The sequence below is a fragment of the Polypterus senegalus genome, chromosome 1 (genome assembly GCF_016835505.1).
Source record: "Polypterus senegalus isolate Bchr_013 chromosome 1, ASM1683550v1, whole genome shotgun sequence".
NCBI lineage: Eukaryota > Metazoa > Chordata > Cladistia > Polypteriformes > Polypteridae > Polypterus > Polypterus senegalus.
This window is the reverse complement of record NC_053154.1, coordinates 279,369,576-279,382,300: the sequence shown is the minus strand read 5'-3', so window position 1 is coordinate 279,382,300 and position 12,725 is coordinate 279,369,576. Positions and strand designations below refer to the sequence as shown.

General features: G+C 34.7%; 1 protein-coding gene across 2 annotated transcripts in view; it reads right to left on the bottom strand.

The window, feature by feature from the left end:
* Positions 1 to 4,337: 4,337 nt before the first annotated feature.
* Positions 4,338 to 12,725, bottom strand: part of pprc1 (PPARG related coactivator 1) — a 50,529-nt gene continuing 42,141 nt past the window's right edge. For both annotated transcript variants that reach the window (XM_039775243.1, XM_039775252.1), the window contains exons 10-14: positions 10,673 to 10,903; positions 9,437 to 9,521; positions 9,081 to 9,202; positions 6,122 to 6,273; positions 4,338 to 4,810 (exon numbers count right to left, since the gene is read on the bottom strand). In XM_039775243.1, coding sequence (XP_039631177.1) covers positions 4,710 to 4,810; positions 6,122 to 6,273; positions 9,081 to 9,202; positions 9,437 to 9,521; positions 10,673 to 10,903 — 691 coding nt within the window. In that variant the 3' untranslated portion in view covers positions 4,338 to 4,709. The remainder of the gene's footprint in view (positions 4,811 to 6,121; positions 6,274 to 9,080; positions 9,203 to 9,436; positions 9,522 to 10,672; positions 10,904 to 12,725) is intronic.

Sequence of the window (12,725 nt, the reverse complement as noted above, 5' to 3'; positions counted from 1 at the left end):
AGATGTACTATACTGTATAACAGATTAAAACAAAAAGTACAAAATAACAAAATAACAAAAAAATCTAGGAATGATAAAATAACCAAATTGCTTTGAAAAAAGTGTGTGCTTACTATGAAAAGTACTATGTATACAGAATAAGCTTTAAAAACCAAACCTGACTTAAAACAAAAGTTAGAACAGGTTTCCTTTACTAGATTGCAAAAGGCATCACGTTTTTTTGTTGGGTTCATTAAACAATAAATGAGAAATCTGGCATTTTGTGTGGTTGAAACAGTGGAGACAATTCTATCAGGCTCATTTGTTTAACTAATAGCCAAGGTACCCCCATGTCTCATCCTGGCTTCTGCTTCAACTACATGTCTCGATAGTTTATTCCAGATGCATAAAGAACTGCTTCCTGGTCTCAGTCCTAAATGCACATCTTCCTCATGAATGTGATTTGCCATTTAGTCAAAAAAATCTTGCTGGATTTACTTTATGAATACCTTTCAGATGTCGTAAGATCTGAGGCCTCATATATAAAACTTGCTTAAGCATGGAAACATGCAAAAAGCTATTTCTTACACAAAAGCTGGGATTTATAAAACATTAAATTGGCATGGAAATTGGCCTAAAGTTACAGCATCACAGATCCTATGTAGGCCATTTTGGTGTTGGCATTGTAGCAACTCCAGGCACCACAGAAAAATTCATTTGTCACATCCCAATGTTCTTCAACTAATCACATCACAATTAACTTGTACGTAAGCCTAAAAGGTAGGATTGCAAGTAGGTTTAGTATATCACAATGTGCATAATCTTTATATTAAGTGACAGTGGGTAAACCCACAAGAAACGAGCTGTAATAAAAGGCACTCCTGCATACAATCGTTGAAAAAATGACCATTGACAGTTCATTACTTTACAACCCCACAAAAGTTTTCCACATTATGAAGGCTTGTGCAGTCCTACACAACATGGCACAGAAACACAGAATTCCTCAGGGGTGCATGATGCCTCTAATCAATATGGATATTCTCCCAATGAGATCAGAACACTTTCAAATACGTATGATTTTAAAGAGCACAGGACTGGAGTACATTCACATTCATGCTAGGTGAGACAAGCTATTCTGACAAATCGATAGAAAAGCTTCGAATTCTCCCATGGATATCAGGGTTTTATTGACAGTTATAAATAAAATCGAGTAGGCAGAGGTCCCTTTGAATATTGGCACACATTAATATTCCTATTTTACTTGCAAAGTGCTGTAGTAATAGTTGATAGAAGAGCCGAGTGAGGCTTAGATGAGTCTTGGTGCCCTTAAGCCAGTGCTTGAGCATAGAACTGGCCCTGCTCAGGACATCAGAACAATAGCAATTTAAAGTCTTTTCTATGTTGTGTGTTAAATGTAAAAAGATTTGTTCATATTGTAACTGACATTTATTTGGTAATTTTGTTTCCAGTTTAATGCAAATGTTCTTACTATACAGCAGTTCTGCATGTACAGCCCACATCAATTCATGTGGTGTACTGGCAGCATTCTTGTCACTTCCAAAATCCCACACTGCTATTGCTCTTCCCATTTAGCTGCTCCAACTTGGTTTATTTTTTTCTTCTTTGTCACTCCTGCAAAGCATCTAGGAAACATATATTACAATTCTCCACTTCATTCAGTAATATCTCAAGTTCACAGTCACTGATTTTTCATTTCTTATGTTTTTCCCTCTCCTGTCTTCTGATTTGTAGTAAAGAGGTCTTTCAGGAATATGGACAAATCTTTATGGTAATTAGAACCTGAATATTCAAATGAGGTCATTTTATGCAATAGTTCAGGGGTTCTCAATCGCAGTCCTGGAGGGCGCAGTGGCTGTTGGTTTTTGCTCCAACCCAATTGCTTAATAAGAAGCACTTATTGCTCAAGTAAGACTTCTGCTTCACTTTAGTTGTCTTGCTCATTAAGATTTTTTTTTTTTAATTTTTATTTATTAATTTTATTACAATTAATACATAGCAATCAAGTTTTTACAAAAAGAATTATGCTAAGAACAGATCGATCCCCACCCTGAGAGAGAGAGCAAGCCAAACGGTGTAAAATTTAAGGCTTGTAAAAATACCTAAATTAATAAATTCTCTGTGCTTTATAAACTTATTTTAAAATATTACTGATTAGATCCTGCCATGCTTTGAAAAAAGTCTGTACAGATCCTCTAACTGAGTATTTGATTTTTTCCAATTTCAAATAATATAACACATCGGTTTCCCACTGACTTAAAAGAGGAGAGTTTGGGTTCTTCCAGTTTATCAGAATAAGTCTGCGTGCCAACAGTGTAGTGAATGCAATCACAATTTGTTTGTCTTTCTCCACTTTAAGACCCTCAGGAAGAACCCCAAACACAGCTGTCAATGAGTTAGGAGGGATTGTGAGTCCAAGGCTGTCTGAGAGGTAATTAAAAATTTTTTTCCAGAATAATGTTAATTTGGTGCAGGCCCAGAACATGTGACCCAGTGAGGCTGGGGCTTGGTTGCAACGTTCGCAGGTTGGATCATGCCCTGGAAACATTTTGGAGAGTTTTAGTCGAGACAGATGTGCTCGATATATAATTTTGAGTTGTATAATTGTATGCTTTGCGCATATGGAGCTCGAGTGAATTCTCTGCGTTAAGATTTTGAATAATTATTGCTTATTTTAGTCTTAAACAGCTTTATTCTTGGTTTTCAGTTGCTCCTAATTAGCAAACACATGCAAATGACAAAAGAAACCAGCATTACTCAATTTAGCTTGTTACCATTTACACCTTTGTGTATTTATCATGCACTGTTTGGTTTAATTAAATACTTGTAAGGAAAGTGAAGAGAAAAAAGTGAAGAACTGAGAATTACCGTACTCATCCATTTTAGCCTTCAAATCATTTGGATGATATCCTTAGAAAGGGGAAGAAAATCTAGGATATGAGAATTGTCTGACATTACCGTACTCATCCATTTTAGCCTTCAAATCATTTGGATGATATCCTTAGAAAGGGGAAGAAAATCTAGGATATGAGAATTGTCTGACATAGAGTTAAAGCAGTAACAAGCCATGAAATTAAATTATTGGCAAGAATTGTTTTCTAATTAAACAACTGGGTTATAACAAAAACCTGCAGCCACTGCAGCCCTCCAGGACTGTGACTGAGGACCCCTGCAATATATGGTTATTGACAGGCACTGGCTAATAATATGCATTTAGTTTTAAGTTGATTTGAGATTTGTAAAGGAACTTGGTATGGCATGTGAGGCACACCAAGTTTTATAAATACTGTACAATGTGTGCACACACGGTTTTTGTCTTTCGAAAACAAGCAACATTTTAGTATGGAATCTAAGCAAGATTTTATACACGAGACCCTGGATTAGGTCTCAGCACAACCATCTTAATTCTATGAGCCTCTCAGAGTACATCTTGCTGAAGGTCATCCAGGTGGTGCAGCAGTTAGCACTGTGGCTTCAGTGTCAGAGTTGATCATGTTTTAGATACTCTAATAGACAGGTGATGAACAAATGATAGCTAGATGGTGGTAATATGGCTTAGATGGTTGGATTACATGCTAAATTGACCTATGAGACCAAATCAAAGAGTAAATGTGTTTAATTTTTGTCCCAAATAGTTAGTGTCCGGATTTTTTTTTTTTTTTAATACAGTAATACTGAACCATGTTTTTCTTTGTTAATGGAGCATTCTTTGAACAAGTTGATATATTTTGGGAAGAACATAAAGCAGCATAAGTGATCAAGTAAGCCTGTAAATCTAAGGCATAAAATTCTACTGGTCATATTCCAAGATCCTTTCAAGTGAATACCACTGTTTAAATGAGCATAGATGAGTTAAAAAGTTAAGCTATTTTGGAGAGGTATATATAGACAGAGAAAAAGGACACAACCTCTTCTCATCCAACCCCACCTAAAATGTTAAGATTATCTCATCGCAGAGGACTCAATAAGTTCTTTCAGTTTTGCGGCTTAATCCAACCAACATAACCAGCGAATAATGACAGGACAGGGTATAAACAAAAGGGATTTTAAATCTATTTTATTTAATGTTAACTATAAAAGATGTCACACACCCAAATATGGCTGAATTTTGTATGATACTCTACAGTGATCACATCAGTCAAATACTGAGAGAAAACAGATAAGCATACCACTGGAGAGGTCAAAGAATTTTTGGATGGTAACAATAACCAAAGACACCCAGAACAATCTTTTTTTTCATTTTAAAGGCTTTTATTACTTTTGCAAAAAAAAAAAAAAAAAAAAAACACTTCAACATCTGGTCAAACTCAAAAAAAGAAAGGACACAAATTACAGATATGTCCTTTTAATTCAGTTTACAGTTTATTTTAAATAGTTGGCAAGTCATCCTTACATACCATTTGGGAATGCACATCATAAAACAAATTACTTTTTTTCTTTTATATTTATTCAGTTTTTGTTTGTTTTTAATATTATGTTTTCTTACAAACTATCACTTCAATAGAAGGTATAATCTTGTATAACAGAGGTCTTTTCTCCAAGTGGACAATTGTTAGTATGCAAAGATTTATTTGTGGGCCACATTAAATATTTGATTTCATAATGTGATACTCACAACAATCTTATGTCATAGAATAGGAAAAAAGAGGCAGCAGTAGGATGGCGTTATCTTTGAGGTAATATTTTATTCTGGATTAATTTGATTGTTAATGTTACCTTCGCAAGCCTTTTTGGGCTTGTCTAAGTAAAGTGTCAAAGTCTAGTGCATCAAACTTGCTTCTTACTGAAACAGACTCGTATTCACTTTTGGAATCTGAAAAGAAAAGAGTTAAGCTATTCAGTAATAGAAAACAGGTAAACAAAACACAATCAAAGCAAATTAGACACCAAAACACTGCTTCATGTTTCAGCCAGTGTTAATTCTTTCCCATGTACAGAAGCAAACTAAAACAATTTAATGACCTTTTTGGTATCTTTTTGTAGTTTATTACCGTGTTGAACACATGATTTTACACTAACTGCTTCGTAAAGTGTTCTTTTGGGATTGTGTTAAATATACAGAAATAAATTTCGAAAACTCCAAGTCTGATGCCTTCTGTGTATTACAGGAAAGTACATTGCAAAGGCAGAAAAGAAGTCTTTGTAACAAGTGACTAAAAGGAAGCTAAATAAAATTTATATACACTTTATCTTCTACAAAACAAAGTGCTGATACTCTATAATGGTCCAATTTAAAATTAAGAGTCCTTAAAATATGAACTAATTAACATACAATAAGGGCTTTTTGTAGGACTACAGTTAGTGGCAACGCTTCACAATGGCCCAAAAAACATAGCCTGATTGTGCACTGCAGTATTTTTCTTAAGTATAATACACAAGTTCTCAAATTTGTGTCATAGTATGTATTTAAATTGTGAAATGTTTGTAACAACCAAGTGCCCAAGTCTAGTCCCTCAAACTTATTTCATACTGAAACAGACGCATATTCACTTTTGGAATTCTTATAAAAATGTATAATCTAGAAGACTGATTATTTCCTGTCTTGAAGACCAACTGTAAAGAGAACGCGTCCATGGAGTATGAAAGTTAAATAGCTAAAGTAGAATCATTAAAGAGGGTGAGAGTGTGGCCTGTTTCCTCCAGATTTTAAATCTTCTTTCAAGTAAAATGCAGACTACAGATGACAAACTAAAGATTTTTTTAAATTATGGTTTCAGGTCATGTAAAGTAGTAAAAACAAGTTCCATACATAAAAACACAACCCAAATCCTGCTAAACATTATCAATCCCTTTTGAAAAAGATACTTCCTCTTTAAAGTAAATGTTAGCCAAGATTAAAGAACACTATACTGAAGCAGACACAGAACTTTTACTTGGTAGCGATCTTGGGAAAAGGCATCTCTTAAATAATAAAGTATAATACACAACTGGGAAGTCAATTATTACATGCTGTAAACTTGAAGATCACTTTGAGGAGGAAACACCAACAACTTGCAGGTAATGTAATGCAGATCATCTGTCCTTCTGACAGACCAAGCTACTTAAATATTTATGTGAATGCTCCTCATTTTTATTAACACTACCTTAGATTTTATTATGGTATCAAAGCATAAAGTAAACTCACCAAGATCTGCATAGCTGGTCCTGCAGAACTGTCGACGGCCTCCAAAACAGAGATCAAAAGGGAGCTCATTAGGTTGACGAAGTTTATGTCCATTTTCTATAGCAGCAAATGCATGGCCTGTATTCTTGTAAGTAATGAAACCATAATTATCCCTGAAAAATGAGGATATAATTTTAGTTAAACTAATACTTTATATTAAAAAAAAAAAATAAAATAAAATAAAATTACTAGACAGTAAAACTACAGCCTTCTCTCCAGCTATGGCACAGCCATATAAACTGACAGCACAACCCAAAAAGATTCTGACACTTAATACAAGGATAAAATGGTTTACACCTTTATATTAAAAAGTATACTCTAAAACAGCATAAAGGAACATTATTTCTACTATCATAACTCACGTCTAAATAGGTAAATACAGAACAACTGGACTGAAGCATGTCTAGTGGATTCAGGTTGAATGGGCATATTTATTGTGAAAAGACTAAACGTTTAGTTTTGCCAAACACTAAAAGACAATCTGAACAACACTCTCTGCTCTTTACTGGATTGCTGAAGGACTAGAGCAAGCGGAGCCATATGTCACATGCTACACTTGTGAAAGGGTCACTGAAGTTTTCTTTAACACTGTTAAAACGCCTGAGAATATCCTGACACTGTTTTCTAATTTCTTATTTATAAATCAAGAACAATTATAACATTCAAAACATGCAGAGTTAACTTGTAGAGATTGATATTTTAACAAAGAAAAATAGCGTTTTAAAAAGACCTTTTGATGTGCACTCATATAACAGTGTATATAAATAAACTATTTGGATATTCTCAGATTGCTTTTGCTGAATTATTGAATAATTGCTTCTACTGACATATGCCAACTTTCCAAACTTTAGTAATTTTCATGTAATCTTGCCTTTATTATATCTAATATGTTTAATATGCAATGACTTAAGATACTGTATTACACAAAACAGACTACTTGTTCTTAACTACCTTGAATGCAATTTCCCCTTATTTGTAAGTGATTTATTAAGCATATTCTAAGGTAGACGCATGAGAGTGTAGAATGAACATGATCCTTAAATTGTGTGTACTAGTTTCTAAAATATATTGCTCAAAAAATAAAAGGAATATTTAAATCACCACAGTCTCAACACCAAGTCAATTTAGCTTTAGGCATCTCTCCAGTTAGGAAGCATAAGCAATTGTGAATCAACTTCACCTGCTCTGGTGCAAATTAAAGAGACATTAGGTGCACTGGAGAGGCGACAGCAAGACAACCCCCAAAAAGGGAATGGTTTTGCTGGTGATGATCAAAGACAGTTTCTCTTTTCTTATCCTTCTGATTTCACTAGTTTTGTGTTTTGCTTGTGTCCTTGTCACTACTGATAACATGAGGCGGTACCTGCAACCAATTCAGGTTGCCCAGGTAGTGCAGCTTCTCCAGGATGGCACATTCATACATGCACACACAAGAAGGTTTGCTGTGCCACCCAGCACAGTTGCAAGTGCATAGAGAATACTAGGAGACTAGCCATTACAGGAGAGGAGCTGAACAGGTAAATAGAAGGGCATCAACCCAGCAGCAGGACCAGTTATCTGCTCCTTTGTGTGAGGAGGAACTGGACCTGTGCTCACAACCTATCACCTTGCAACAGATTTGAGAAGGTTCACAATGAGCACATGTAACAGCCGTGAAAAAGTCTGGAGAAGTTGTGGTGAACGTTATGCAGCCTGCAACACCATCCAGCATGACCGGGTTGGCAGTGGATAAGTGATAGTCCGGGGAGGAATATCGTTGGGAGGGTCGCACAGACCACCAGATGCTAGGCAACAGTACCCTGACTGCCATTAGGTACTGGGGTAAAATCCTCCAGGTGCAGGACCATGCCTGGCCTCATGAGGCCAGAGTATGTAACTGGCAGTTCTAGGACGACTAAAGGCACTGATGCCTCTGACTGGCTGGAATGTTCCCAAGACCTGAATTTAACTGAGATTCTCCGGGACGTTGTGTTGGTTCATCTGAAGCTGCCAAATAGAAGAAACAGACTGTCCAGGAGCTCACTGATCACCTGGTCCAGGTCTGGAAGGAGATCCCTCAGGACACCATCCACTATCTCATCAGGAGCACGCCCAGACATTGTTGAGAGTGCATACAGGCAGGTGGGGGGCATGTACACTACGGAGTCATATTATGAGTTGCCATGATGAAATTAATGCAAGTTGGATCAGCTTGTGATTTTCATTGTGATGGTGAATCCAGCCCTCAATGGGCTGGCAATTTTGTTCTCCATGAATTACACGTTATTACTCAGTAAAGACTTTCCACTTGAATATTTAATTTGAGATCCGATGAGTGATTTAAGTGTTCCCCTAATTTTTTTGAGCCATGTATACAATCCCCTAAAAAGTGTGCGTGAACTTCACTCTACTTACACATATTCTGTGAAAAATGTCTAAAGAGCATACAATTTCAAAACAGAAACAAAAACTTTATATTTGTATTATGCAGTAAAATCTGTATATTATTTTATTCCCATTTACTCTAAATTTTTTACTGCTTATATGCGCATGGAACAGCTTTACTGGCATGATGTAGTGTAAGGTTATGGACGTCTAAAAAGGTGATGTTTTTCCAGAATAGCAAGAATGAAATGCTGGTACCATAAAATTCTAAAATATGGGTTTTCTGCACTTTTATTAGTATCAGTACCCCACACAACCCTATGATGTAGTAGACTTCTTTTGCAGTAGCCTTGGTAAACATTCTTATATACTGTACATAATCAAACATGCAAACATTTATGCCAGTAATGTTTTATATACATTGTAATATGAAGTGATTTGGCAATTTCTAGCCCGTCATGTGTTTTTCTTACTACGTGATCAAATGTATAACTGATAAAGGTAGATAAAGAAATACTTGAAAAGCCACAGACAGCTGCTTTAAGTAAATTCTCACCCTTCTTCCCTGAAGTGAAGGGTGCACTCTTCTACTTCTCCAAACAAAGAAAAGCGTTCTTTCAACTCTCTTCTGGTCATGTCACTTCTGATTTTTCCCACGTAAACAATACGTCTTTCCTCCTAAAATTAACAATACATTGCTGAGACAACACATGTAACAAAGCTAACTCCTAAAAATTAGCTAAATATCTTTTCAGTTAAAAAAAATGCTACAGTAAAAATTCCACTTTCACATAACATTGGTACAAGCTGAAGGCCCTTTAAAATCCTGATGAAGATCAGGATGGTATTCCAGAATATATATAAAAAAAAAAAATAACTATGAACAAATAAGTAGTGATGGAAGAAACTTACAACTGCTTTTTCCTTGAGCTGGTCTCGAAGAAACTGCTGCTCACCACTATCCCTTGATTTTTTGTAGTAGTAGTTATACTCTGGGCTATCAGGCAGAAAAAGATCAGAAGCATTTTGGTTGGATAGCACAGAGAAACATACAATGTGCAACATATTAAAAAGTAAAATTACTTAATACAAGTTTTAAACAAAGAAATTCACTATTTCATGATGACTAAAAGTAAGGTTTTCATTTTATTTTTAAAAAAACCTATAAAATGAAATTAATAAACTTATGAGAAATTTGTATGTACATAGCATCATGCTATGCTGATAATTTTTAAAGTTGTACTTTGTACTACAAGCTTACTGTATTAAGTTTAAAACATTGTCAAAACACTTTCAAATTATTCAAAAAAGTAACATTTAATTGACAAGCTTAGCTGTCAGCAACACCAGTGAATTAAAATGTTTTTTTTTTTCAATTATATTTTCAAGACTGATTCCCAATACCGACTATGTTAACTGGAATGACATACTATTAACCTACTAAAGAGTAAATTCTGACCCAACCCTAACATGCTGTGCTAAGAGAATTGTATTGTTTCAATGTGCTTTATTTATTATAGAAGGATATCTTAGACAGACTTGACATGTAATAAATGGACTAAAGTAAAATGCGCAGAAACCCCTCCCCCCAAAAAAAAATACAAACACACTTTAAGTTGCAAAAATGCATCATAACTTCACTCAGAGATGTAAAGCACTAGCATATTTAATTTTTTCCATTACAATTTCCAAACTTTCTGCAGGAAATGTCCAGCTGAACATTGAATATTTCTTTGCAGTAAAGAGATATACAGTAATCAGCTGCAACTGCATGAGCTGTAGCCAAAAAGTACTTTTTTAGGTTAGCTCAAGCTTTTATATTACGAAGGACTTCAAATCTAAAGGATACGTCCACGTGTGAAATGCCATTTGGGGTCCCATACACATTTATAGGTTACTATGCAGTATTTTGGTAAAGCTGCCATCAAATCAAATCTCATTAAAAAAAATCTAATTTTTTTGTTCTTATAAGGTATAACTTCAGAAATGTTAAAGTAGTAAAGTAACTCAACAACTGGAAGCTTCCACAAATGTTTCTATATTGTTACATTTTGAAAACGAACATGGGAAACCTTTAGCTTGAAACATTATTAAACTTGCAAGTTTGTAGAATCCAGAAATATATTATTTGTCACTAATAAATTTTACCTGTCGCACCGACTCTGCCTCTGATTGACATGCCTATGACCTGAAGACCTGGATCGAGATGAAGACCTAGATCGACTTCTGGAGTCAGAAGATGAACTAGAGTAGGAGTAGCGTCGTCTCCTTACATGGGAAAGAGACCGGGACTGGGACCTGGATCGGGACCTAGAACTAGAACTGGAGCTGGAGCTGGAGCTTGAACTAGAGCTACTTTGTAAGCGATGTGATCTGTATCTGAAAGGAGGAAGAAAAAAAAAAAAAAAAGACGTATTCATGAAATTAATAGTCAAAACACACAACATGGAAGCTTATCATTATAGAATGCAGTATTGTGAATGAATTATTTAGTTTTAAAACCAGCATACTACAAAATAATATCTAGGGATGATCCAATCGATCAGCTGACAACCAAAACTGAAAATTTAAAAAAATATATTTTTTTTAAATGAAAGAGTCTCAAAATGGTGATCGGTAAAAAGGCTGGTTACAAAAACCGACATTTTCAACCCGTTTTTCTAAGCATTACACTAATTTAGTTGCAGTGCTCCTCTATACAAGGTATATTACGGTAGTTGAGCCAGTGCACATCTTTTTTTTTGTGCAGCAAAAATATACGCCGTATAAACAAAGAGGAATTTCACTCGCTGCTTTTATAATTAGAGAATTAGAGGAAATTGGTATATTAGTCTTTATGTTAAAGAAAGCTGAGTAATAAACAGTAGAAAAAAAAAAAAAAAAAGCAATCGGAGGAGCTGTCCTGTGCAACTAGACAAACAGCAAGAAGCACTATTTTAATGAAATCAGATCAGTTTTATTTTGTCCTTTAAAATAAAATGAATACCCCTTGAGTATGGACAACAAGCCTGTTTAAAATGCAACAGCTTAAATATTTAATTGGAAAAAGATGAAGACAAAACTTAAATTGCTGCTTAGCAAACAATAGGCTTTTTGTTAGATTTCCACTGTTTATTATTTGTTATACTGCATAAGTTCTGGTAAGAAACAAGTACGACATAATTAAAATGGTAATCCATATTTTATAATTGCACCTCAAGAATTAGGTCTAGTTGATACACATTTACCAAATATAGTAAATGTATATTTTAACAGCAGAAAGCTGTAATGCAATTAATGATTAAAATACAAGTGCATGTGTATTTACATTTAAGCAGCATTTAATTGCCAATATTAATTGATTGATTGTGGTAAAATATATATTTTTTTGGTAGAGAAATAGTTCTCCTTTTCTATCATTATTGTTTTTTTAATTAAGCCCTATTTCTTATAGGCACCTTACAGAAAAACGTAACTAACATGACAGCTTGTAATTATGAAAAGCATTTTATTTTCTTTCATGCCATATTATGGATAACTATTTTGGCACATATTTTATTAAAGTATTTTAAGGAAATTTTATTTTAGAATTTTATAGTCACTGAACAAGCAGCCTACAGAATTTCATTTTGTTAATAAAAAAAATCAACAGTTAAAACCTGTGGTCTAAAGTTTATTTATAAAAATACACTTTAACGTTGGACATCTTCTTTCGGCTGCCCCCGTTAGGAGTTGCCAAACCGGATCATCCAAAATTGTTGTCCGCATATTAATTTTGCAGAATTTTACACTGGATGCCCTTAATGATGTAACCCTCCCCATAAGACTTCTATTTGATTGGGTATGCAAGAGGTTAGTGTAAAAAGTTTTTTTAAAGCGGATGAAGAGGGAGGATTGGCCAATTAAGTAACATGAAATCAGTGATTGGTACTGGCCTAAAACAGATCGGAGCATTCCTAATAATATTATATAGGATGCCATAAAAACACCTAGACAGTGTGGTCAATCATGTGAAAACCATCATTAATCAGTTATTCTATTCAACCTAGCCTGTATATTTTTGGAACATGGGAGTAAAATCTATGTAAACTCAACATACAGTGACCAGGCTAGAATTTGAGAATAAGCCTCTGCAGTCAAGTGCCTGAAGCGCTGAACAACAAGGACATGAATTTTGTGATGATTTTTTGTGAATTTTGTAACGATTTAAAAAAAAAAAACA